Genomic DNA, 27,018 nt, shown 5'->3' on the forward strand with positions numbered 1-27,018 from the left:
GCTGGCCATTGCGGCTATCTGGGGAGTGAGCCAGTAGATGGAAGGGCTGTCTGTCTCTATCTGTCTCTCCCTCTGTCTCTGTAACTCTGACTTTCAAATAAATAAATAATAAATGTTAAAAAGTGCAAGAAGTAGAAGGAGCCTGTTTTTAAGAGTCTCTGACAGTCAACTTCTACTACTTCATTAAAGTTTGATCTTTTCATTTCTAAGTATGCATGAGAGTCAAGCACAGGTGAAATATTTTTTATGTCCTTTCTTTGTGTAGATGTCTGACCCATGGGCCACATAAGGCCTGCGAAATAATTTGGTCTGACCTTGAGAAGGCATCCACAGGTGGGACTCAAATTTCAATAAATCTATAGCAGGCTAATTTTTAACTTGATAGTTTTTTATGGTCAGAGGATGTTGTTATAGAAATCCATTTTGCTCTTGTCTGAAAAAAGGTTCCCCACCTCTTTTGTAGACTAGTACCAGTATTCCTCTGTTGTAGATTAATGTTCACCCAGGTATATCATAGTTACTAATACATTAACTCATACTTTAAAAATTTTCACCAAAAATAATAAAAATGTGACAGACTTATATGGGAAGAAAAATATGAAAATTTAAATATTGCTTTCCAGATACACAGTCTAAAATTTGTTTTAATATGAATAAAAAATTTAATATCATTAGACTCTGCATCTTTGTATTATCCCAATTATAAAAATGATACACACTGTCTGTGGTTTGAATATCTCTTCCAAAAACTCATGTTGAAATTTCATTGCCTTTGTAATGGTATTAGGAGATGGGGACTTTTAAGTGGTGTTTAGGTCATGAGTGCTTTGCCCTCATGCTGGTTTAAGGCCATTATTACATCAGTAGGTTAATTATATCAAGAGTGGGTTACAATAAAAACAAATTACTTGGCTTTCTCTTGCTTTGATCCTCCAGCACTTTCATTTTGCACCATGGGACAATGCAACATGAAGACCCTGGCTTTATATATATATACATATATATGTGTATATATATATACACAAAAAAATGGTGCCTATATATATATATATATAGGCACCATATTCTTGTACTTCCCAGCCTCCAGAACAATGAGAAACAATTCTCTTTTTTCTTAATAAATTCTCTAGTTTGTTGTGTTTTGTCATAGTACTAGAAAATGAACTAAGAACACTTTTTGTAGAAAATGTGAAATGTGGAGAATAGAAACCGAGAAAAAATGCTAATCTTTTGTCCAAGAAGCACCTACTTAATGTTTAGATGGGAAAAAGAAACCTCAGATAGTTTATTTATTTTTTTTAAAGAATTATTTATTTATTTGAATGTCAGAGTTCCACAGAGAGAGAAGGAGAGACACAGAGAGAGGTCTTCCATCCGCTGGCTCACTCCCCGATTGGCTGCAACGGCCAGAGCTGCGCCAGTCTGAAGCCTGGAGCCAGCAGCCAGCAGCCAGGAGCCAGGAGCCAGGAGCCAGGAGCCAGGAACTTCGACTTGGGCCGTCTTCTACTGCTTTCCCAGGCCATAGCAGAGAGCTGGATCGGAAGTGGAGCAGCAGTGGGACTAGAACTGACGCCATATGGGATGCCGGTGCTTCAGGCCAGGGCATTAACCTGCTGCACCACAGCACTGGCCCCCCTTAGATAGTTTAAAATAAAAGTTTTTTAATGGGAAATCAACTATAAATGAATTTTAATGTAATTTGAAAGTAGGACAACTTGATTCCTGTACAGAAAAAGAGTTAATGTGACAAGCCTCAGGCTGCTGTTGTTGGACCATCTTTTTTTTTTTTTAAAAAGATTTATTTATTTATTTGAAAGTTAGAGCTACAGAAACTGAGAGGGAGAGGCAGAGATCTTCCGTCACTGATTAATTCCTCATACGGCCACAACAGCTGAGGCTGGGCCAGGATGAACCCAGGAGCCAGGAACTTCATCTAAGTCTCCCACATGGGTGGCAGAGGCCCAACAGGCCATCTTTGGCTGCTTCTCCCACGCCATCAGCTGGGAGCTCTGGTTGTTAAGGCTACTTAGGGAGTGAACTAGCAGATGGAAGATCTCTTTCTCTCTCTGTTTCTCTGTCTCTGCCACCCTTTCTGTCAAATAAATACATCTTAAAAAAATATGAATAGCCCTCCTGCTTTCCCAGGCCATGTTTCTTCTAAGCTGCCCTTTCCCCACCGTGTGTTCCTCTTTGTTAAGTATCCTCAGTGTTCTGTGAAATAGGGCTTAGGGTTTTATTTATTTATTTATTTTTATGTCAAAAGGTCCTTGTTGCATTTCATACTGTACCTTTTCTTCTTTGCTGTAATAAGTATAGTTCCCCACAAGTATCTTTGAAACGGTTTCATCAACATAGAGTAGGCACTGTTTTACCAAATATCTCCTGGAAGGGTTGTTTTTTCTAATTTGCATAAAGATCTCCTCTTTGGTCAGTCTTCTGCCAGAGGAGAACGACATCACCAATAATGAGAAGCTTTAAGGGACCTCTTGGGGATGTGAGCAGTCTTACAGTCAGTTGTTTTAACCTATCATTTTCTTTCTTTCTTTTTTTAAATTAATTTATTTATTTGAAAGGCAGAGTTACACACAGAGAGAAGGAGAAGCAGAGAGAGAGAGGTCTTCCATCTGCTAGTTCACTCCCCAAATGGCTGCATCGGCCAAAGCTGAGCTGATCTGAAGCCAGGAGCCAAGAGTTTCCTCTGGGTCTCCCACGTGGGTGCAGGAGCCCAAAGACTTGGGCCATCTTACACTGCTTTCCCAGGCCACAGCAGAGAGCTGGATCAGAAGTGGAGCAGCTGGGACTTGAACTGGCGCTCAAATGGGATGCAGGCACAGCAGGCAATGGCTTTACCTGCTAAGCCATAGCGCTGGCTCCTTAATCTATCATTTTCTCCACCAGGTTTTGGTTCAATCACTTCTGATCTTTGGGACAGCTGTCTTTAGGATGGCCTCTGGAAGAAGTCTGAACACCTAAGGAAAAGTTTTTATTTCTGACTTAATTTTGGTTATGAATTGTTTATAAATTGATTTGTAAAGTCTGTAAGTTAATACTGTTTTCCACTTTTCTAAATGACAAATGATAGTAGTGGTATATCTCTTAAAATATTTTGGAAAAACAATTGTTTATTTTAAGTTGATATTTGTAAGTTCTTGTCAGTTACGTAAATTTTGGCTGTGTGAGGAATATGTTCTTTTGCTTAGCAGGAGAAGGCTTACTTGAGGAAAGGCTTACCTGTAGTCTGCAGGAAAAACTACTTATGGAAGTGGAAGACCTGGAAATTAGTTTCTTTAAAATAATTCATGTATCCCTTAGAAAGTCTTCACACATTCCAGTTTGGAGATTGCTTGTAAAGGGAAAGTGAAATAATCTACCCTGAAATGCACTTTGTAGTCATTGGCTGTGATGCTTGGCATCTCTGTTGGTCTGGATAGGCTAAGTTGCGCTGTGGTATTAATCAGCCCAGAATTGCAGTTGCTCAATACAAGAAAAGCATCTTTCTTGAATATTTTTAACTACACTATTTGAAACGTGTAGTCTGCAAGAGTAGAGGACTGGGGGATTTCATGGGATGGCCTTAAGGATCAAGCCTAGAATTAGGATAATACTTATGCCTTTGTTTCATTGGCCAGACAGCAGCCATTTGATCCTAGCCTAACTGCAAGAGAAGCTGGGAAATGTGGAAAAGCAGAGTAATTTGAGATTAGCAGTGACCTAGACTTTGGTTGAGGCATGCCTTCACAGTGGGCTTACAGCCCTGTTTTCTGGCCCGTTAGTCCAATACCTCCTGTAAATTTCTTGGTTCTTCATTAAAATAGAATTCAGTAGTTGCAAAAGCTGCTTAATTGCAAACCTCACAGTGATAGCTTTTTTTTTTCCCCCCAGAGGAGCAATTTTTAAGAAATTGGAAGTCACTAGGGGTTGAGTTATGAATTATCCATTGAACTATTATTCACCGGTTGTCCCTAAACAATGTGATTGCCTCACATATGAGCATCACTTCCACACTACCTTTTTGGGGGTTGTAATAGAATTCTAAGACCATTGACTTGCACTTATTTACAATGAGAATCAAATATACTGGCATTCGTAGTGGACATGTGTTCAGCTCTGTTCTGTAGGAACAGTTTACTCTGAGAGTCAGTGAAGAATTTCATCTTCGATCTAAAATTATGAGTGGTAGCCTCCAAAGTATTAAGGGATAAAAACAAGTTATGATAACATATGTAGCACATAATTAGGTTTTTAACTAAAAATGGTACATCTATCTATGTAAGCATTGACACCAAAAATATTAGTAAGTATTATGTTTGATAAAAAGTGAGTGATTTTGATTTTCTTTATCTTATTTATTTTCTTAATTTCTAAATTGATTCTTTTGCTGTGTTCATTGTATATCTTACATTTACTCAATAATGTAATAGGGGTTCCAGCAATGAATAATAATTTAAGTATTTTTGTTATATGTAAACTTAAACATTTGATGCTGAAGATTCATGTCCTGTATACTATATAGATTTCAGAGAAAGAAAACTAATTAAAAATTATCATTTTGACAAAGTTCTTTCATTGACAAGTTGTTAAAAGTAAAGTGGATGGGGCTGGTGCTGTGACATAGTGGGTAAAGCTGCCTTCTGCAGTGCTGGCATCCCATGTGGGTGCTGGTTCGAGACCTAGCTGCTCCGCTTCCAGTCCAGCTCTCTGCTATGGCTTGAGAAAGCAGTGGAAAATGACCAAAGTCCTTGGGCCCCTGCACCCGTATAGGAGACCTGGAGGAAGTTCCTGGCTCCTGGCTTTGGATCGGCCATGCTCCGGCTGTTGTAGCCATTTGGGGAGTGAACTAGCAGATGGAAGACCTCTCTCTCTCTGCTTCTGCCTTTACCTCTCTGTAACTCTTGCCTTTCAAATAAAATAAATCTTTAAAAAAAGACTAAGGTGGACCTTGACAGAGAATAATTAATCTATAAATACACACACACATATATATACACACACACAAGTTAATACACACACACACACTTACGGGTTTCAGTGAGTAATAGAACTGAAATGTCATTAAGTCCATGAAGATCTTCTTTTCCAAAAACCTTTATCTCTTATTTCCCACAAGTCTAGAAAATGAAACAAACAAGCAAACTGTTGCCTGGTGACTCAAAATTGTAATTGCCCTGGAATGTCTTCCTGTAATCTTGCAGGTACCCTACCCTCCTAAAAGTACCCACCAAACTATTAGGAACAGAGGGCTTCTTTCATGGCTTCTAATGCATGCTGTAAAGAAAACATCATGCTAACTATTGCAGGTGAAGCTTCATCAGATTAAGAGAGCATACTTTGATGTCTGTCTTGTGTTTTCTCACTTCTAAGTCCTGCTAGTTAAGTTCTTTGTAAAATATCAAACTTAAAAATATTTTTGGTGTATATCACCTTTTAACTTGATACTAATATTTGATCAATTGTTTTATGACTTAACCTTTTTTTAAACTTTCATGTAATAAATATAAATTTCCAAAGTATAGTTTATGGATTACAATGGCTTTTTCTCCCCCATAACTTCCCTCTCACCCACAACCCTCCCATCTCCCGCTCCCTCTCCCATTCCATTCGCATCAAGATTCATTTTCAATTATCTTTATATACAGAAGATAAATTTAGTATATATTAAGTAAAGATTTAAAATTAACTTTTTTTGTCTAGTAGTTGGCTAGTATGTGTGGGGTGCATGTCATGATCACTGTCTCACTATTGATCCACTTGTGTGTACATCTGTCAATTATCCCTACTCTCATGCTGCTCAAGTTTATTTGTGTCATGGATACCCTAGGGCCAAGTACTAGGCAAGTACTAGAAAGCAACTCTGGCAAGCATAGAATTGATAGCAGCTTAATTATAATTATACTTTTTTGCATGGTCACCCAGCTGTATCATTATAATAACTTTCAATACTAGAGGCCAAATAAGACAGATATACAAGCTGCTCCATATATTTCAACAAATTACATTACAATTAATCCTTTTTCTAACTGTTTTCCCCCTTGTATACACCCGGTACTTGCACTCAGTCTGTCAGTCTTTTACAAACAAGAAATGGCTCTGTATATCCTTTTGCAGTATAGAGAATTGAGAACTATATTTTTCCCATTTCTTAAAGTAATCTTGCATTTTCTCATTTCATATCTGGATTATATTTAATTTAATATGTGGTATGACTGTTTAATACAAATATGATGATGACAGACTTTTAGTGAACATGTATTATGTTCCAGAAAGTGTAGTAAACCCTTTACATGCAGGATTTCATTTAATCTCTCCAAATCCTATGAGATAGTACTTCAGTTGAAGAGGGGGAAACTCAGAGAAGTGAAGTTTCCTTACCTAAGGACGCTAGAGTAGTAAATAGTAGAGCAGGCAATTGAATCCACACAATCCAACTCCAGATTCATGCTATTAACTGTTTAAAATTTGGGGCTGGAATTATGGCACAACAGGTTAAGCTGTTGCTGATATTCCATATTGGAGTGTTGGTTCAAGTCCTGGCTACTCTGCTTTTGATCCATATTACTGCTAATGTGCCAGGGAATGCAGCAGAAGATGGCCCACATATTTGGGCTCTTGCTACCCATATGGGAGACTAGGGTGGAGTTTCTGGCTCCTGGCTTAAACCTGACTCAGACCTGGCTGTTGTGCCCATTTAGAGAGTGAACCAGTGCATGAAAAGATCTCTCTCTCTGCTGATCAAATAGTCTTCAAAAAAGTCATAGCCTTGTTTTATGTGTGTTTCTGTTTAATGACACTCTAATGTATGTATTGTTCATTCATTAACATTGAACTCATGACCAACACCACTATAATTTTCAAAATTTTAAGGTATACAAATTTCTTATATTTCAAATATTCAAATTTAGGAACATAGTGATACTCCCTTCCCTATAATTCCTTCTGCCCATGTTCCCACCCTATTTCCTCTCCTATTCCCATTCTTAATTTTTACAATGATCTACTCTCAGTCTAGTTTAACCCTACACTAAGTAAAGCGTTCAGCAAATAGTAAGAAGAAAAACAATACTGTTCTCATCAGTAGAGACAAGGGCTGTAAACAATCCTTGGATATCAAAATCTCAGTTTCATTCCTACACATTACATTTTTTGGTACTCTGTTATCACAGATCAGGGAAAACATGGCATTTGTCTTTTTGGGACTGGCTTATTTCACTAAGCATAATGGTTTCTAATTGCATCATTTTGTTGCAAAAGACAGGATTTCATTCTTTTTCTGGATGAGTGGTATTCCATAATGTATATATATTATAATTTCTTTATCCAGTCATCAGTTGATAGGCATCTAGGTTGATCCTGTATCTTAGCTATTGTGAATTGAGCTCTAATAAACATGGAAGTACAAATAACCCTTTCATATGCTATTTCATTTCTCTTGGGTAATTCATAGGAGCAATAGTACTCTAATTTAAGCCTGGAGAAAGCTTATCTAAAGCATATTATTTTCTCCCTAAGGCATACCATAGTCTTGTTCTCTGATCTCCAAGATGAGGTCCTAAGTTCCCTTTCCTGCCTTATTCCATAGTGGCTGGAGTGTTGCTTCACTGTCCGCAGGAGGGGTAGTAGAAGTAGACCCTTAGCTACCTGGCTAGGGAAACTCTAAGGTCTCAGTGTTCTGGTATGTGCCTGGGGCAGGGGCCATGATACTGGATTTCAAGTCTAAGTTCTGAATTAATTCCCTCTCCCTTTACCAAGCCAGAGGTGTGGTGTCTCTCCACCCCATGCTACTTGTAGTTGGGGGAGAGGTGCTGTGGGCAGCTGTCTACTTCCTTCTGTCTTCAATGCATCTTTTCTTATTATTACAGTAAAATCAGGCATTTCAGTCTCTCACCTGGCTTCTTTGGCTCTTGTAAAGGTGACTTTAGTGTGAGAATAGGTGTGATAACTGGTGTCTCTTGGGTGAGATAATCGTCTGAGCTTCTTATTCAGCAGCCACCTTTCTGGAAGCCCACCTGTGACTGCAATTTCTTATTATAAAAAAGAAATTGGCCTTTTTAAAGGAGAGAATGACTACCATAAAGATTTCTAGTATTCCTTACTAGAGAAGCTTGGTCTGTGGATCCCCTCATAAGAATCATTTCCTTCTTGTGACCAATCTTAAGCCTATTGTAGTATATACGAAAACATGTGAATTCTGTAACCGATATTCTTTTTTTTTTTTTTTTGACAGGCAGAGTGGACAGTGAGAGAGAGAGACAGAGAGAAAGGTCTTCCTTTTTGCCCTTGGTTCTCCCTCCAATGGCCACCGCACCACGCTGATCCGAAGGCAGGAGCCAGGTGCTTCTCATGGTCTCCGGTGGGGTGCAGGGCCCAAGCACTTGGGCCATCCTCCACTGCACTCCCGGGCCACAGCAGAGAGCTGGCCTGGAAGAGAGGCAACCGGGACAGAATTTGGTGCCCCGACCGGGACTAGAACCCGGGGTGCCGGCGCCGCAGCTGGAGGATTAGCTTATTGAGCCGCGGCGCCGGCCTGTAACCGATATTCTTAACACATTCATGATTTTTTTCTTATTCCCCCCCCAAAGAAACCTTTTATTTAATGAGTACAAATTTTATAAGTGCAAATTTAGAAATATAGTGATTCTTCCCACCATACTCAACCTCCCACGCCCATTCCCACCCCACCTCCTCCTCCTTCTCCCATTCCCAGTCCCATTCTCCTTTAAGGAAAAAAAAAAAAACTATTGTTCCTCGACAGTCAAGACAAGTGCTGTTTAAGTCATTGCTTCTAAAGTGTCAATTTCACTTCTTCAGATTTCATTTTAGGTGCTCTATTAGTTATCACAGATCAGGGAGAACATATGGTATTTCTCCCTTTGGGACTAGCTTATTTAATTAAGTATGATGTCTTCCAGATTCATCCATTTTGTTGTAAATGACCAGATTTCATTTTTTTTACCACTATGTAAATATCACATAATTTCTTTATCCAGTCATCAGTTGACGGGCACTTAGGTTGATTCCATGTCTTAGCTATTGTGAATTGAGCTGCAATAAACATGTGGGTGCAGTTAACTCTTTTATTTGCTTATTTCATTTCCCTTGGGTAAATTCCCAATAGTGGGATGGCTGGGTAATATGGTAAGTCTACATTCAGATTTCTGAGGTATTTCCATTCTGTCTTCCATAGTGGCTTTACCAGTTTACATTCAGCAGTGGTTTAGGGTATCTTTTTCCCCACATCCTTGCCAGCATTTGTTGTTTGTTGATTTCTGTATAAAAGCCATTCTAACTTGGGTGATGTGAAACATCACTGTGGTTTTGATTTGCATTTCTGTGATGACTAGTGATCCTGAGCATTCTTTCATGTGTCTGTTGGCCACTTGGATTCCCTCTTTTGAAAAATGTCTATTGGCTGGTGCCATGGCTTAATTGGATAATCCTCTGCCTGCGGCGCTGGCATCCCGGGTTCTAGTCCCCGTTGGGGTGCCAGGTACTAGTCCTGGTTGCTCCTCTTCCAGTCCAGCTCTCTGCTGTGGCCCAGGAAGGCAGTGGAGGATGGCCCAAGTGCTTGGGCCCTGCACCCACATGGGAGACCAGGAGGAAGCACCCGGCTCCTGGCTTCGGATTGGCACAGCGCCAGCCATGGCGGCCATTTGGGGAGTGAACCAACGGAAGGAACACCTTTCTCTCTGTCTCTCTCTCACTGTCTACAACTCTCTCTGTCTCTCTCACTGTCTAACTCTGCCTGTCAAAAAAAAAAATGTCTAAGTGCTTTGCCCATTTCTTAACTGGATTCTTTGTTGTTGTGGAGTTTCTTGATCTCTTTATGTATTCTGGTTATTAGTCCTATATCAGTTGCATTTTTTGCAAATAATTTCTCCCATTCTGTTGGTTGCCTCCTCACTTTCCTGAGTGTTTCTTTTGCAGTATAGAAGATTCTCAATTTGATGTAGTCTCATTTGTTAATTTTGCCTTTGATTGCCTGTGCCTCTGGGGTCATTTCCAAGAACTCTTTGCCTGTGTCAATGTCTTGCAGGATTTCCCCAATGTTCTCTAATAATTTGATGGTATCAGGTCATAGATTTAGGTATTCAATTCATTTTGAATGGATTTTTGTATAAGGTGTAAGGTAGGGGTCTTGCTTCATACTTCTGCATGTGGAAATCCAGTTTTCCCAGGACCATATGTTGAAGAGACTGTCCTTGCTCCAGAGATTGGTTTTAGCTCCTTGGTCAAAGATAAGTTGGTTGTGGATGCTTGGATTGATTTCTGGTGTTTCTATTCTGTTCCATTGGTCTATCCATCTGTTTTTTAAAAATATTTATTTATTTATTTATTTATTTTTGACAGGCAGAGTGGACAGTGAGAGAGAGAGACAGAGAAAGGTCTTCCTTTGCCGTTGGTTCACCCTCCAATGGCCGCCGCGCACTGCGCACTGCGGCTGGCGCACCACGCTGTTCTGATGGCAGGAGCCAGGTGCTTCTCCTGGTCTCCCATGTGGGTGCAGGGCCCAAGAACTTGGGCCATGCTCCACTGCACTCCCTGGTCACAGCAGAGAGCTGGCCTGGAAGAGGGGCCACCGGGACAGGATTGGTTCCCCGACCGGGACTAGAACCTGGTGTGCCGGCGCTGCAAGGCGGAGGATTAGCCTACTGAGCCACGGCGCCAGCGTTTATTTATTTTAAAGGCAGAGTTACAGAGAGCAGAGGAAGAGAGGGGGAGGGAGGGAGGGAGGGAGGGAGGGAGAGAGAGAGAGAGAGTCTTCCATCCTTTGGTTCATTCTCAAGATGGCTGCAATGGCCTGAGCTGCACTGATCTGAAGCCAGAAGCCAGGAGCTTCCTCTGGGTCTCTCATGTGGGTGCAGGGATCCAAGGACTTGGGCCATCTTCTACTGCTTTCCCAAGCCATAGCAGAGAGCTGGAGCGGAAGTGGAGCAGCTGGGACTCAAACCAGCATCCAAATGGCATGCTGGCCCTGCAGGTGGTGGTTTTACTCACTATGCCACAGCACCAGCCCCTGTCCATCTGTTTTTGCTTATAATTGCCTTGTAGTATGTCTTGAAATCTGGTACTGTGATTCCTCTGGCTTTGTTTTTGTTGTGTAAGATTGTTTTAGCTATTCAGGGTCTCCTGTGTTTCCATATAAATTTCAGCATCATTTTTTCTAGATCTGAGAACAATGTCTTTGGTATTTTGATTGTTATCGAATTAAATCTGTAAATTACTTTCAGAAGAATGGACATTTTGATGATAATGATTATTCCAATCCATGAACATGGAAGATGTTTCTGTTTTTCTGTATCTTCCTCTATTTCTTTTTTTTTTTTTTAAAGATTTTATTTATTTTATTTCAGAGATAGAGTTACAGACAGAGGGAGAGACAGAGAGAAAGGTCTTTCTTCTGTTGGTTCACTCTCCAAATGACTGCAACGGCTGGAGCTGTGCCAATCCGAAGCCAGTAAACAGGTGCTTCTTCCTGGTCTCCCATGTAGGTTCAGGGGCCCAAGGAATTGGGCTATTTTCTACTGCTTTCCCAGGCCATAGCAGACAGCTGGACTGGAAGAGGGGCATCCAGGACTAGAACCGGTGCCCATTTGGGGTGCTGACACCACAGGCAGAGGATTAACCTACTGTACCACGGCGCTAGCCCCGATCTTCCTCTATTTCTTTCTTAATGTTTTGTAATTCTCATCATAGAGATCTTTGACATCCTTGGTTAAGTTTATTCCGAGGTATTTGTTTTTTTTTTTTTTTTTTTTTTTTGTAGCTATTGTGAATGGGATTGACCTTAGCAGTTCTTTCTCAGCTGTGGCATTGTGTATACAAAGACTGTTGATTTTTGTGTATTGATTTTATATCCTGCTGCTTTACCAAACTCTTCTATGAGTTCCAATAGTCTCTCTGTGGAGTCTTTTGGATCTCCTATATATAGAATCTTGTCATCTGCAAATAGGGATTGTTTGACTTCCTCTTTCCCAATTTGAATCCCTTTGATTTGTTTTTCTTGTCTATTGGCTCTGGATAAAACTATTTTGAATACAGTTGGAATATATTGAATAGTAGTGGTTAGAGTGGGCATCCTTGTCTGGTTCTAGATCTCAGTGGGAATGCTTTCAGCTTTTCCCCATGCAATAGAATGCTGGCTGTGGGTTTGTCATAAATTTCCTTGATTGTGTTGAGGAATGTTCTTTCTATAACAAATTTGTTTAGAGTTTTCATCATGAAAGTGTGTTGTATTTTATCAAATGCTTTCTGTGCATCTATTGAGATAATCATAAGGTTTTTCTTCTTCAGTTTGTTAATGTGATGTGTCACACTTATTGATTTGCAAATGTTGAACAATTCTTGCATACCAGGGATCAATCCCACTTGGTCTGGGTGAATGATCTTTCTGCTGTGTTGTTGGATTCAATTGGCCAGAATTTTGTTGAGGATTTTTGCATTTATATTCACCAGGAAAATAGTTCTGATTCTCTGGTGTCTCTTTTATGAGTTTAGGAATTAAGGTGATGATGGCTTCATAGAAAGAATTTGGGAGGATTCCCTCTTTCAGTTGTTTTGAATAACTTGAGAAGAAGTGGAATTAGTTCTTCTTTACATGTCTGGTATAATTCAGCAGCGAAGCCATCTGGTTCTGGGATTTTCTTTATTGAGAGGGTCTTTATTGCTGATTACATTTCTGTCTTGGTAATGGGCCTGTTTAGGCTTTCTGTGTCTTCATGGCTCCATTTCAGTAGGTTGTATGTGTCCAGGAATCTATCCATTTCTTCTTGGTTTCCTGGTTTGTTGGCGTACCATTCTTTGTAGTAATTTCTGATGATTCTTTTTTATTTCTGTGGTATCTGTTGTTACATTCCTTTTTCATCTCTAATTTTATTGATTTGAGTATTCCCCTTCTTTTCATTAGTTGGGCCAAATGTTTGTCAATTTTGCTTATTTTTTCAAAAAAACAGCTCTTTGTTTTGCTTATCTTTTTTTTTTGATTTAATTTTTAAAATTTCTTCTCTAATTTTAATTATTTCTTTTCTCCTACTAGTTTTGGGTTTGCTTTGCTGTTGTTTTTCTAGATCCTTGAGATGCACTGATAGGTCATTTGTTTGGTGCCTTTCCAATTTTTTGATGTAGGCACCAATTGCTATAAACTTTCCTCTTAACACTGCTTTTGCTGTATCCCGTAAGTTTAATATGTTGTAATGTTTCCAGAAATTTTCTGATTTCCCTTTTGATTTCTTATGTGACCCACTGTTTTTCTCCTGTAGTTTGGTGGGTGCACTATCCCTCATGGGGCTCCAAGCTGGATTCCCCTAGACCTTTCCTACAGCTTTTTCACCACTGGCTGGGGTGCTGCAGTCTGGTTTCACCTCACTCACCAACGCTGGTATGGCGGCTCTTGGCTGCTGGGGTCCTGAATTGTGTGCATCCTCGCCCTCCACATAGGTCAACTATTTTCCTCCAATTTGTGTCCCATTCATGATTGACCTGCAGAGAATTATTCAAAAATACATTGAACCCCAAATTTCTAAAAATGCATGCATTGTACTCTAAATTATTGTTGATGGGAATGTGAGATGATGCAAATGTTTTGGGAGATAGTTTGGAAATTTCTTACAAAACTAATCCTTATGATCCAGTAACCATGCTCCTTGGTATTTATCCCATTAATTATAAAACTTGTGTATACACAAAAACATGTCTACAGTGTTTATAGCAGCTTCATTTCTAATTTCTGAAACTTGGAAGCAACCAAGTATGTCTTTGCTGTGGGTAAATGGAAAAATAAACTCTGGTACATCCAATGGAATATTATTCAGTGCTAAAAAGAAATGATGTGCCATCCATGAAGAGACATGAAAGAATCTTAAATGCATATTACTAAGAGAAAGAAGCCAATCTGAAAATGCAACATATTGTATGATTCCAACTATTTCTGACATTCTGGTAAAGGCAAACTGATGGAGATGGCACTAGATCAGGAGTTAGGGGAATGGTAAGAAGAACAGGCCAAGCAGAGAGGATTTTTAGAACAGTAAAATTTTCTGTATATTGCAGTGATAGATACATATGCTTGTCCAATCTCATATAATGTACAACAGTATGCATGAACCCTGATGTAATCTCTGGACCTCAGGTGATAATGTGGTGTCATTATAGGTTTATTGATTTAAAAAAGTACCTTGTTTTGGGGGGTGTTGAAAGTGGAGGAATCTGCGTATTGGATGATTGAGGAAGGGTCATATGGGAAAGCTTTGTAGCTCCTGTCCAATTTTCCTGTGAACTTAAATTGCTCTAAAAAATAAAACCTACTGGGGCTAGTGTTGTGGTGTTGCAGGTTGGGCCTCTTCCTGCAATGCCATCATTCCAAGTCCTGGCTGCTTTACTTCTGATCCAGTTTCCTGTTAACATTCCTAGGAAAGTATCAAAAAATAGCTCAGCTCATGGGCTCCTACTCCTACATGGGAGACCTGTAAGAAGCTCCTGGCTTCAGCTTGGCCCAGTCCTGGCTTTTGTAGCCATTTGGGGAGTGAACCTGTAGATGGAGAATTTCTTTCTTTCTGTTTCTCTCTTTGTGTCACTTTGTCTTTCAAATCAATCAATTAATCAATCAATAAATTTATCTTGAGATAAAGAAAACAGAATATGAACGATTCTGCCTTCTTTCTTTGATAATTAGTAATCAGTACTCTTTAAATATTTTCTGTTTTGCCAGATACTGACAATATGAAACCACTGGAAGGTGTTAAAATTCTGGATCTGACAAGGTTTGTATTGATTTATCTGTGTTTCATTGACTGGATTTTCTTTCTCTCTAAAATATTTGTTTATTTATTTATTTGGATAAAAAGACACTGCTATGCTTATATTGAAATTTTGGGGATGAAAGAAGAAAATAAAAAATTATGTGATTTTATCATTCAAAAAGGAAATTAGTGTAATGTATTATTATGTATTTCCCCTAATCTACATATATTTAATTTTTATGTTTTTTCTTTTCTTACTTAAAAGAGAAAAACAAGGAGAGGGAATAGAATATAAATAGAAACAGAGAGAGAGAGATACACACAGAGAGACAGAGAGAGAGAGAATGATAAAGAAAGATCTTCCATCTGCTAATTCACTTCCCAAATGCCTGCAATAGCTGGGGGTTGGGCCAGGCTGAAGCCAGGAGCTTCTTACTTAATCTGAGTCTTCCATGTTGGTGGCAAGGAGCCAAGTACATCATCCATCAGTTGCTGCTTACCAACTTGAGAATTAGCAGGAAATTGGAATTGGGGGCAGAGCTAGGACTCGAACCTAGGCACTTTCCTATGGGATGCAAGTGTCCAAGCAGCTTCTTAACTTCCGTGCCAAATGTCTGCCCTTATATATAATTTTAAGAAATAGAAATTGTACCCAATTTGAAATTACAATTTTACCCATTTAAGAATTTAAGCATAATTATATTTTAAACATTTTCCTGTCATTCAAAGTTTGACAAAAGCACAAGTGGCATTTTATTATATAATTACTTAATGATTCCCCCAATATTTCATTGTTATAAATTATGCTTCCTTATATACAAATCTTCACTTCATCAGCATGTTATTCTAGAAATAGAATGAATGAAATGGGATTTTTAAAATTTTTATCTATCTATCTATTTATTTATTTATTTTTGATAAGCAGAGTTAGACAGTGAGAGAGAGAGACAGACAGAAAGGTCTTCCTTCCGTTGGTTCACTCCCCAAATGGCCGCTACGGCTGGCACACTGCAAAGTCAGGAAGCCAGGAGCCAGGTGCTTCCTCCTGGTCTCCCATGTGGGTGCAGGGCCCAAGCACTTGGGCCATCCTCCACTGCCTTCCTGGGCCACAGCAGAGAGCTGGAGTGGAAGAGGAGCAACCAGGACTAGTACCTGGCACCCCAACTGGGACTAGAACCCAGGGTGCCGGTGCTGCAGGCGGAGGATTAGCCAAGTGAGCCACGGCGCCTGCCAAAATGGGTTATTTTTTAAAGTTTACAGCCAAATTGCTGTTTTACCAATTTTGCTTCTTATTAGAACTCTGTGAGTTTACCTGTAATGACAATCTGTTAAGAATGAATATAAAGTATCACTTTTTTCTAAATCTGTATATATGAAATACATGGAACTTGTATAATTGAAATAGAATTTTTTTAAAAAAAGAATGGATGTAAGCATTTTAAAGATGGTCATTGAGCCGGCGCTGCGGCTCACTAGGCTAATCCTCCACCTTGCGGCGCCGGCACACCGGGTTCTAGTTCCGGTCGGGGCGCCGGATTCTGTCCCAGTTGCCCCTCTTCCAGGCCAGCTCTCTTCTGTGGCCAGGGAGTGCAGTGGAGGATGGCCCAAGTGCTTGGGCCCTGCACCCACATGGGAGACCAGGAGAAGCACCTGGCTCCTGCCATCGGATCAGCGCGGTGCGCCGGCTGCAGTGCGCCAGCTGCGGCGGCCATTGGAGGGTGAACCAACGGCAAAAAGGAAGACCTTTCTCTCTGTCTCTCTCTCTCACTGTCCACTCTGCCTGTCAAAAAAAAAAAAAATTAAAAAAAAAAAAAGATGGTCATTGGCTGGTTTATCATTGTTAACATTGTAGAGTTCTGGCGGGACCTTTTGCTACTATGAATTTGGGAGATCTTGGAGCTGAAGTTATAAAAGTGGAACGACCAGGTAAAGTTACTTTTGTTTCCTTTTTTTAAAAAGAAGCTGATAAATAGTTTTAGTTATTTGTTAAATACACATGTGTAGCACACCTTTTAGTGAGATGAGAACTGAAATGAAATGATTATTTTTCCTTTTTTGTTCCTTATTTTCCTCTGGACCTACACTAGTGATCTTTCTTCATTCTCTACAAAGACTAGAGGTTAAGGCTCAAGCCAGTTCCTGTGCATATGCCTGAAATCTGTAGAAGCTGAGATGCAACATACAGTAGTGATGATAACAGTACTCACCATATTGCCAGGCACAGGTGCAAACACTGTGTCTATTTTATTTAATCCTTTTAACAATTCTAAGATCTGATGTTATGATTCCTGCTTTGTAAGTGAGAAAATGAAAGAACAAAGAGGTAAAGTGATTTCTTTGAGGTCACACAGCTAATAAGGCACATTCAGCACCAATCCAAAGCCTTCTTTTGGTCTCTACAAGCCTTACTGTTGAGGTTGAAATTAGAATAGATGTTGCCACACTCCTTCTGTGTGGGATACAGGGAAGATAAGGAAAATGGAAGGGTGAAAGGGACAAAATAGTATGTAAATGAAAGAGTAGGAAAAAGAATCAAAATTCTTCAACAGGAAGCCTAAATATGCCAACCTAACTCATCCTGTTTCTAATAGAAGGAACATTTTCTCATTTTATAGTTTCAAAGATTTTAAGGGGTAAAGACTCCTAATATTATATCATTTTTTTTGTTTTTATGTTTTTCATCAGACACATTTCTTGTTCATTCTTTGTACTTTTCCACCAAATCAATATATTCTGTTTACACAATTCTTAGTTCTATTGACTGCCTTTTTAGTAGTTTGGATATTGATAAATTATTGTGTACTCTGTCTTGCCAGCAAGCACTTGAAGGGCATAGTCCATGTTTTTTTTTTTTTTTTATATTTATTTATTTGTTTGAAAGGGTTACAGAGAGAAAGGGAGAGAGAGAGAGAGAGAGAGAGAGAGCGAGCTCTTCCATCCACTGGTTTACTCCCTAGATGGCCACAGTGGCTGGGACTGAGCTAGGCTGAAGCCAGGAGCCAGAAGCTTCATCCAGGTTTCCCATTTGGGTGCAGGGGCCCAAAGACTTGGGATGTCCTCTGCTGCTTTTTTTAGCTGGGAGCTGGATTGGAAGTAGAGCAGCTGGGACCCGAACCAGCACCTGTATGGAATGCTGTTGTTGCAGGTGGAGGCTTTACCTGTTATGCCACAACTCTGGCCCCTAGTCCATGTTTTTCATGTCCTCTATATCATCCTATAACTGGCTTTTTTATGTTTTAAAAATTCGAGTTATTACTTATACTTTGAGATTTGATCCTGAAGGATCTGGAAAAGAATTCTCGATTTCATTAGAATATAGTGCTGAATAGTGTGTGTATCTGTAAGACTTAAAATGATATCAGTTTCTTAATTTACCTGAAGTGATAAGCCCTATAAAGTAGAAAAGTCATTCTGGAGGATTTTTTATTTATATATTTTATTTTTTATTTATATATTTTATCTTTTTTAATTTTTATTTTTGAGGGAATATATGTTAAGTTTACATTATAGTCAAAGGCTTACTGCTCTACTAAATAGAATTCAACAAATAAAAAGTAAAAAAAAACTGTATTAGGAATATAGGCAAGGGTTATAAACAACAATCAAATGAAAAGGTGTCTATTTCACTCACATAGTAAATTTTAAAATAGACACAGATTGTTAAAACTATAGTAGCATACCATTCTTTTTTTTTTTTTTTAAGATTTGGTTGAACTCTGTAATTAACACACAATTATTCTTAGGTGTTTAAATTTAACAAAAAAGTCATCTCTGTTAAATATAAGAGTAAGAATAAGAGAGGGAGGAGACGTACAATTTGGGACATGCTCAAGCTGACTTGCTCTAAATGGTGGACTTAGAAATGTGCCAGGGCATTCCAATACAATCCCATCAAGGTGGCATGTACCAATGCCATCTCACTAGTCCATTTGATCAATTTCTGTTCACAATTGATCATAATGATAATTCTAAGAGTCAAAGGGATCACACAAACAAGATTAGTGTCTGCTAATACTACCTGATAGAATCAAAAAGGGAGAGAAGGATCCAACATGGGAAGCAGGATACACAGCAGACTCATAGAATGGCAGATGTCCTAAATAGCACTCTGGCCTCAGAATCAACCCTTAAGGCATTTGGATCTGGCTGAAGAGCCCATGAGAGTATTTTAGGCATGGAAAGCCAAGACACTCTTGCAAAACAAAACAAAACAAAACAAAACAAAACAAAACCAAAAAACAAAACAAAACAAAAAAGCAAAACCAAACCTAAATGAAAGATCTCTGTGAATGAGATCCCAGTAGAAAGAATGGGCCATCAAAGAAGGAGGTATCTTTATCTGAAGGGAGGAGAGAACTTCCACTTTGACTATGACCTTGTCTAAATAAGATCGAAGTCGGCGAACTCAGGCGGCTTCCATAGCCTTGACAACTCATGACAAGAGCCTAAGGAAATTACTGACACCATAAACAAGAGTGTCAATTTGTTAAGTCAACAACAGGAGTCACTGTGCACTTACTCTTCATGTAGGATCTCTGTCCTTAATGTGTTGTTCAATGTGAATTAATGCTATAATTAGTTCTCAAATAGTATTTTACACTTTATGTTCTGTGCGGGTGCAAACTGATGAAATCTTTACTTAATACATACTAAATCAATCTTTTGTATATAAAGATAATTGAAAATGAATCTTGATGTGAATGGAATGGGAGAGGGAGCGGGAGATGGGAGGGTTGCATTAGGAGGGAAGTTATGGGGGGGAAAAGCCATTGTAATCCATAAGCTGTACTTTGGAAATTTATATTTACTAATTAAAAGTTTAAAAAAAAAGATTTGTTTATTTTATTTGAAAGTCAGAGTTACACACAGAGAGAAGGAGAGGCAGAGAGAGAGAGTTCTTCCATCTGCTGATTCATTCCCTAGAACGGCTGGAGCTGTGCTGATCCAAAGCCAGGAGCCAGGGACTTCTGGGTCTCCCACATGGGTGCAGGGGCCCAAGCACTTGGGTCATCTTCTTCTTCTTCTTCTTCTTCTTTTTTTTTTGACAGGCAGAGTTAGACAGTGTGAGAGAGAGAGACAGAGAAAAAGGTCTTCCTTCCGTTGGTTCACCCCCCAAATGGCTGCTAAGACTGGTGCGCTGCGGTGCCCAAGCACTTGGGCCATCCTCCACTGCCTTCCCGGGCCACAGCAGAGAGCTGGACTGGAAGAGGAGCAACTGAGACAGAATCCAGCACCCCAACCGGGACTAGAACCCGGGGTACTGGTGCCGCAGGTGGAGGATTAACCAAGTGAGCCATGGCACCGGCCTGGACCATCTTCTACGGCTTTCCCAGGCCTTAGCAGACAGCTGGATCATAAGTGGAGCAGCTGGGACTTGAATTGGCGCCCATATGGGATGCTGGCACTGCAGGCAATGGCTTTACACACTACACCAAAGCCCCGGCCCCCAGTTATCTTTCTTAACAATTTGACAGTAGAGCCTCTTTTCTTTTTTTAAAAAAATATTTATTTAGTTTTAAAGCTGGAGTTACAGAAAGAGAGGGAGAGATCTTCCATTCACTGGTTCACTCCCCAAATGGCCAGAATGACTGGAGATGAGCTAGGCTGAAGCCAGGAGCCAGGAGCTTCTTCTGGGTCTCCCACATGGGTGCAGGGGCCCAAGGACTTGGGCCATCTTCCGCTGCTTTCCCAGGAGCATTAGCAGGGAGCTGGATCGGAAGTGGAGCAGTGGAGACTTGAACTGGAGCCCAATAGGATGCCGGCACTTCAGGTGGCAGCTTAACTAGCTGTGCCACAGTGCTGGCCCTGAGAAAATGCTTCTTTACTTCGTCCATGATTTTCATTGCTTTGATCATTGCTGGACACATACTGAAGAATGTTTACTTTCTTGCTGAACACCTTTATTGTCCCCAGTTTTTATAAAGATTCTAATTTCCACATTGTTACCTAATTTCAATACCATAAGACTTCCTGATTTCAACGATTGGTTTTCTTGCATCTTTCGTTCCTTGACAGTGTTCAATCTTATTTCTCTTGCTATTTCAAGCTAATACTTGTCTTTATGTTAATTTCATAATTAATTTTATAAATTAATATTCACTATTTCTCCTTTGTACGTTTCGGGTTCCATAGTGGGAGAGCTTCTTTGTCCAGCCTGTATTTCTGTCCTCTTTGTACCAAGTTTTGTTTTTAGCATATGTTTACTGCTCCTTTTTAAAAAAAACATTTTATCTATTTGTTTATATTTATTTGAAATGCATAAGAGGGAGGGAAGGAGGGGAGAGAGAGAAAAAGGGAGACAGAAAAAGTGTAGAGAGAGAGAGGGAGGGAGGGAGAAAGATTTTCCATTTGTTGGTTCATTCCCCAAATGCCCACAAAAGCCAGGGCTGGGCCATATTGAAGCCGGAAGCCTGGAACTCCAAACAGATCTCCTATGTGGGTTGCAGGGACCCAAGTATTTCAACCATCATCTACTGCCTGCTAGAGGGTATATTAACAGGAAACTCGATCAGAAGTGGAAAAGAGACTCAAACTTTGTCACTGCAGTATGGGATGCAGGCATCCCAAACGGCATTTTAACTACTGCATCACAACGCCTGCTCCTGCACTTTTTTTGACTGACTGATTATACTGACTCTTCCCCTTAGCCCTCCTTTGCAATAATTTTAATGTTCATATTATATATTCAATTGTTTTGCATTTTAGAGACACTTAAGTCAACCCAGGCATGAGGAAAAGTGACTCAGTAAGACTTTCTTTAAAAATGATTTGGTTGTATTTTTAAATTTCAGTATAGAACTAGTCTCCCTTTGTATCTACTTCTCCAGTTCTTTAATTAAACACAATTTGGTTATAGTATTCTGACTTAGGATTTGGATTATTCTTATTTGTGCAACCAAATAGCGTATCAGACTGAAGCATACTTTTTCTCATGTTTTTCAGAGTTAACCTGTGGTTGTAGTATACATATTTGCTGGGAACCTAAATGAGTGAGATACGTTGAGAGGAGCACCAAAAGATGCTGAGGCAGAATCAAGATTGTCCCCACTAGGCGGGGATATAAGGCCAGGGATGTTGGTCTCTTGTCTGCTGCTGTGGCTGCTCTGCATAGAGCAGTGTTTGTGACATAGTTCCTGCCCAGTAAATATTTACTGAATGAGTGGATGTGTTGAAAGTTCATCCAAGAAAAAAAAAACAGTCTGAATTTTGTTATGCCACCTAGTTAAAACCTTTGAAAACTGTGTGAGTCAAATAAAGCACATTTCTCAAGCTGCCTGTTTTACCAGTTTGTGACTTTCAACATTGAATTTCCTATCATTTATCATCAGCACTGATCCTTTTTCCTCTTAAAATTCTGTTTGGATCCCAAGGAGAGGTCTCCACTTTACACTTCTGGAATTATTTCCACCTAAGAGATGAATGCAAACATTTAAAACAAACTAATTTTAGCTATATCTTGGCTTTGCATCTTTTTAAGAAGTTTTCTTGGATCAAGAGTTTTTAAAAAAATAGCAGTATCTGGACTCTTTTGAGCCTCTGAGAGGTCTGGCTGATCCCTGAAGATCTAGATTCACATACATTTCTCTTGGAGCTTGGACTGGTTCCTTGCTGGAAGGTTCCTCTCTGTGATGTTTCGGGGAATGCCATTCCATTGAGTACTCAAGGATTTAGCGCTTCATGTTGTTATCAGTTTACTTCCAGTTAGAACTGATACTTCTTTTCTCTCCTGCATACTTAGTTTCTTTGGTGTGTGTGTGTGTGTGTGTATTATAATAAATACATTTATTTTTTAAAAATTTTATTTAAGGTAAACAAATTTCATGTATTTCATATATACAGATTTAGGAACATAGTGATACTTCCCTCTCACCCCTCCCTCCCACTCATGCTGCCACCCTTCCTCTTCCTTCCTCTCCTATTCTTTCTCTTAATTTTTTAAAAAAATATTTATTATTTATTTGAAAGGCAGATTTACAGAGAGGCAGAGTAAGACAAAGAGAGGTCTTCCATTCACTGGTTCATTCCCTGGATGGCTGCAATGGCCAGAGCTGCTCCAATCTGAAGCCAGGATCCAGGAGCTTCTTCCGGGTCTCCCACGTGGGTGCAGGGGCTCAAATACTTGGGCCACCTTCCACTGCTTTCCCAGGTGCATTATCAGGGAGCTGGATTGGAAGTGGGACTTGAACTTGCACCCATATGGGATGCTGGCACTGCAGACAGTGGCTTCACCTACTATGCCACAGCGCCAACCTCTTCCTCAATTTTTACGATGATCTACTTAGTCTAGTTTATACTCATAAGATTAACCCTACACTAAGTAAAGTGTTCAACAAATAATAAGAAGAAAAACAACACTGTTCTCATCAGTAGAGACAAGGGCCGTAAGCAATCCTTGAATATCAAAATGTCAATTTTACTTCTACATTGCAATTTTGGTTTTCTATTAGTTACCAAAGATCAGGGAAAACATATAGTATTTGTCTTTTTGGGACTGACTTATTTCACTAATAGTTTCTAGTTGTATTCATTTTGTTGCAAAAGTCAGGTTTTCTTTTTTTTTATGGCTGAGTAGTATTCCATAGTGTATATATATATACTATTATTTCTTTATCCAGTCATCAGTTGATGGAAATATGGATTGTTTCCATATTTTAGCTATTATGATTTGAGCTCTAATAAATGTGGGAGTACAGATAACTCTTTCATATGCTGATTTAATTTCCCTTGATAAGTTTATTCTTTAGTTATGTTTTTTTCTTCTTTTGGAAGACTAAGTCTGTTTTTCTTGATGAATTTCAGTGAGTGAAGTCTCATGGCTAATAGATTTTTTTTAAAGATTTTATTTATTTATTTGAAAAGCAGAGTCAGTGTGCAACTACTCCCCATGTAGGATCTCTGTCCTTAATGTGTTGTACTATGCGAATTAATGGTAAAACTACTACTCAAACAGTACTTTATACATTGTGTATCTGTGTGGGTGCAAACTGTTGAAATCTTTACTTAGCATGTACTAAGTTGATCTTCTGTATATAAAGATAATTAAAAATTAATCTTAATGTCTCTGTCTCTATCTCTCTCTGTCCACTCTGCCTGTCAAAAAAAATTAATCTTAATGAAGAATGGGATGGGAGAGGGAGTGGAGTAGGAGGTAGGATGGTTTAGGGGTGAGAGGGCAGGTATGGGGTGAAGAACTGCTATAATCCAAAAGTTGTACTTTCAAAATTTATATTTATTAAAGTTTTCTATAAAAAACAAAGTAAAAAAATTCAATTATAAAAAAGAACTTTTGTTGTAAAAATCTTGAGCTTTGATAATATTTTGTGTTATTTAATTGTTGATTCATTTTCTAAATTTTGTCTGTGTTCTTTCCAGTTGCTTTTTGTGCAAGGAAAACTTTTTTTTTAAATTTTTTTTATTTTTTTATTTTTGACAGGCAGAGTGGACAGTGAGAGAGAGACAGAGAGAAAGGTCTTCCTTTTGCCGTTGGTTCACCCTCCAATGGCCGCCGCGGTAGCGCGCTGCGGCCGGCACACCGCGCTGTTCCGATGGCAGGAGCCAGGTGCTTATCCTGGTCTCCCATGGGGTGCAGAGCCCAAACACTTGGGCCATCCTCCACTGCACTCCCTGGCCACAGCAGAGAGCTGGCCTGGAAGAGGGGCAACCGGGACAGGATCGGTGCCCTGACCGGGACTAGAACCCGGTGTGCCGGCGCCGCAAGGCGGAGGATTAGCCTGTTGAGCCACGGCGCCGGCCAAGGAAAACTTTTTTTTCTGTAATTCTTTATAGTCTTGTCTTTGAATCAAACATTAATGCATTTCAGAATTACCTAAGTAGAATTTCAGAATATTTCACCCTATTTTTAAAATATTTATTTTATTTATTTGAAAGGCAGGGTAACAGAGGGAGAGACAAAGGGAGTAAGAGGTCTTTCATTTGTTAGTTCACTCCCCAGATGGCCACAATGAGAAGGCAGTGCCAGTTGTAAAGTAGGAGCAAGGGACTCTATCATGGTCTCCCACGTGGCTGGCAGGGTCTTATTACTTGGACCATCATCTGCTGCTTTCCCAGATGCACTAACAGAGAGATGGATTGGAAGTGGAGCAGCTGGAAGCCAAACCAGCACTCTCATAAGGGAGCCAGCATTGCAAGTGGTGCTTAACCTGTGCACCGCAATGCCAACACCTAAGCACCCTATTTTTCTGGTGATTTTATGTAGACTTTCACTTTGAAGGAAGACCTAAAATTTTATTCTAAAATAATACTGGATTCCAAAGATATTTTCAATTAATGACATTTGGTATGCAGTAAGTTATATCACCTTTTCTGATTTTTGTTGATACAGAAATATTTATAGACTTATATTTTTTAAAGATTTATTTTTTATTTATTTGAAAGACAGAGTTACAGAGAGAAGTAGAGACATTGAGAGATGTCTTCCTTCTGCTGGTTCACTCCCCAGATGGCCATAACAGCCGGAGCTGCACCTATCTGAAGCCAGGAGCCAGGAGCTTCTTCTGGGTCTCCCACGTGGGTGCAGGAGCCCAAGAACTTGGGCTATCTTCTACTGCTTTCCCAAGGCCATAGCATAGAGCTGATCAGAAGTGGAGCAGCCAGGACTAGAACCAGTGCCCATATGGGATGCCAGTGCTTCAGGCCAGGGCTTTAACCCGCTGCACCACAGTGCGAGCCCTATAGACTTATTAATCACTATTCTATATCTAGTCTCAGATGTCATTTTGTCATAAAGACTTATTTTATTATTCTGATTTAAATTATATCAAAAAATCATTTGCAGACTCAATATTTTCTTTGTACATGCAGTGCCAAGAAAACACTGAAACTGATTGACCTTCTTTGCAAAAACAGGGTAATTCCACACCCTGGCCCTGGAAGTTTGTCACTTTATTAAATCTAAAGACTGCCATTAGGCTATTTCCTTCTGGATTTTTAGTTTCCAGGATGGAACTTAGTTAAAGAGACTATAGATGCATCTAGCAATCAACATGAACAAAGAGCATGGGCAGTTCTGCATGCTTTTGTGGCCTACCACGGGCAGCTGAATTCATTGGGCTGAGCTGATCCTGTTCAGGTAGCTGTGAATGTCTGCATGAGTGAGGCTGTCAGTTTGAAATGTCTCATGATGTCTCACAGTTACAGATTAATAGTTAATATTATTATTTCCAGGAGCTGGTGATGATACACGAACATGGGGGCCACCTTTTGTGGGAACAGAAAGTACATATTTTCTCAGTGTTAATCGAAATAAAAAAGTAAGAGTAACTTTCCATTTTTCTTTTCTTTGTGTGATTCTCTTGTAATAATAAAAATATCATTATGTCTTCTTTCTTTCTTTGTAGATGTAACTAATATTTAAAACAAATTTAATTTCATGTCTTATTTTTTACCAAATAGAAACAACAGAGCTCTTTACTAATTTCCCTTTTCTACTAAGTAATTTAAAACATTTTGTAAGAATTTATAATGAAAATAATTTTAAGAAAGAGAAAAATCATTAGATTCTTTGCATCTGTTATTCTTTTAGAAAATGCTAATTGTGTAACACTTGGTATTATTACTAGAAAAACATTTACTGTAAGGCTTCCTATTCTAACCTAACCTAGTTGCGAATAAAATCAGTAAAGATAAATAATTCTTCATCAGGAAAATAGATTTGCTTTAAGAGGAGAATCTATGATATGAATGACTCCCTTGTTGAACTGTCAGTAATAAGAAAAACCTTCAGAACAATATTTTAATACATATTTGTTTTGATTTTCAGAGTATAGCTGTTAATATCAAGGATCCAAAAGGGGTGAAAATCATCAAAGAGGTAAGTATGCTCTATGGACAGAATCTAACAACCTAGGTTAGGTTAGGAGTTTGAACATCAGAGCCAGTGTTTTAAAACTTCACTTTATTGACAATCTGTACTTTTGCTCCAAATGCCACTTAAAAATTTTGTCTTGGGGTAGGTATTTGGCATAACAGGTAAGATTCTTGTCAAGATGTCAGTAAAGACACCCAAGTCTTATATCTGAGTGCCAGGTTTGATACCTGGCTGTGGCTCCTGATTCTATCTTCCTGCTAATGTAGATCCTGAGAGGCAGCAGGTGATGGTTAAAGCAATTGGGCCCTTGCCACCTACATGGGAGGCCTAGGTTGAATTTCCAGCTCCTTGGTTCAGCTCCTGCCTAGCCCTAGCAAACTCTGGGCATTTGGGGAGTGAACCAGCAGATGGAAGTGCGCTTGCTCTCTCTCTCTCTCCCTCTCTCTCTCTCTCTTTCTC

General features: G+C 39.4%; 1 protein-coding gene across 3 annotated transcripts in view; it reads left to right on the forward strand.

The window, feature by feature from the left end:
• The window catches only part of SUGCT (succinyl-CoA:glutarate-CoA transferase), an 810,507-nt gene that overhangs the window by 5,439 nt on the left and 778,050 nt on the right, over positions 1 to 27,018 (forward strand). For all 3 annotated transcript variants that reach the window (XM_062178190.1, XM_062178188.1, XM_062178189.1), the window contains exons 2-5: positions 14,702 to 14,753; positions 16,585 to 16,658; positions 25,917 to 26,002; positions 26,512 to 26,562. In XM_062178190.1, the coding sequence (XP_062034174.1) occupies positions 14,702 to 14,753; positions 16,585 to 16,658; positions 25,917 to 26,002; positions 26,512 to 26,562 (263 nt within the window). The remainder of the gene's footprint in view (positions 1 to 14,701; positions 14,754 to 16,584; positions 16,659 to 25,916; positions 26,003 to 26,511; positions 26,563 to 27,018) is intronic.

This window comes from Lepus europaeus, chromosome 20 (genome assembly GCF_033115175.1).
Source record: "Lepus europaeus isolate LE1 chromosome 20, mLepTim1.pri, whole genome shotgun sequence".
Classification (NCBI taxonomy): Eukaryota; Metazoa; Chordata; class Mammalia; order Lagomorpha; family Leporidae; genus Lepus; species Lepus europaeus.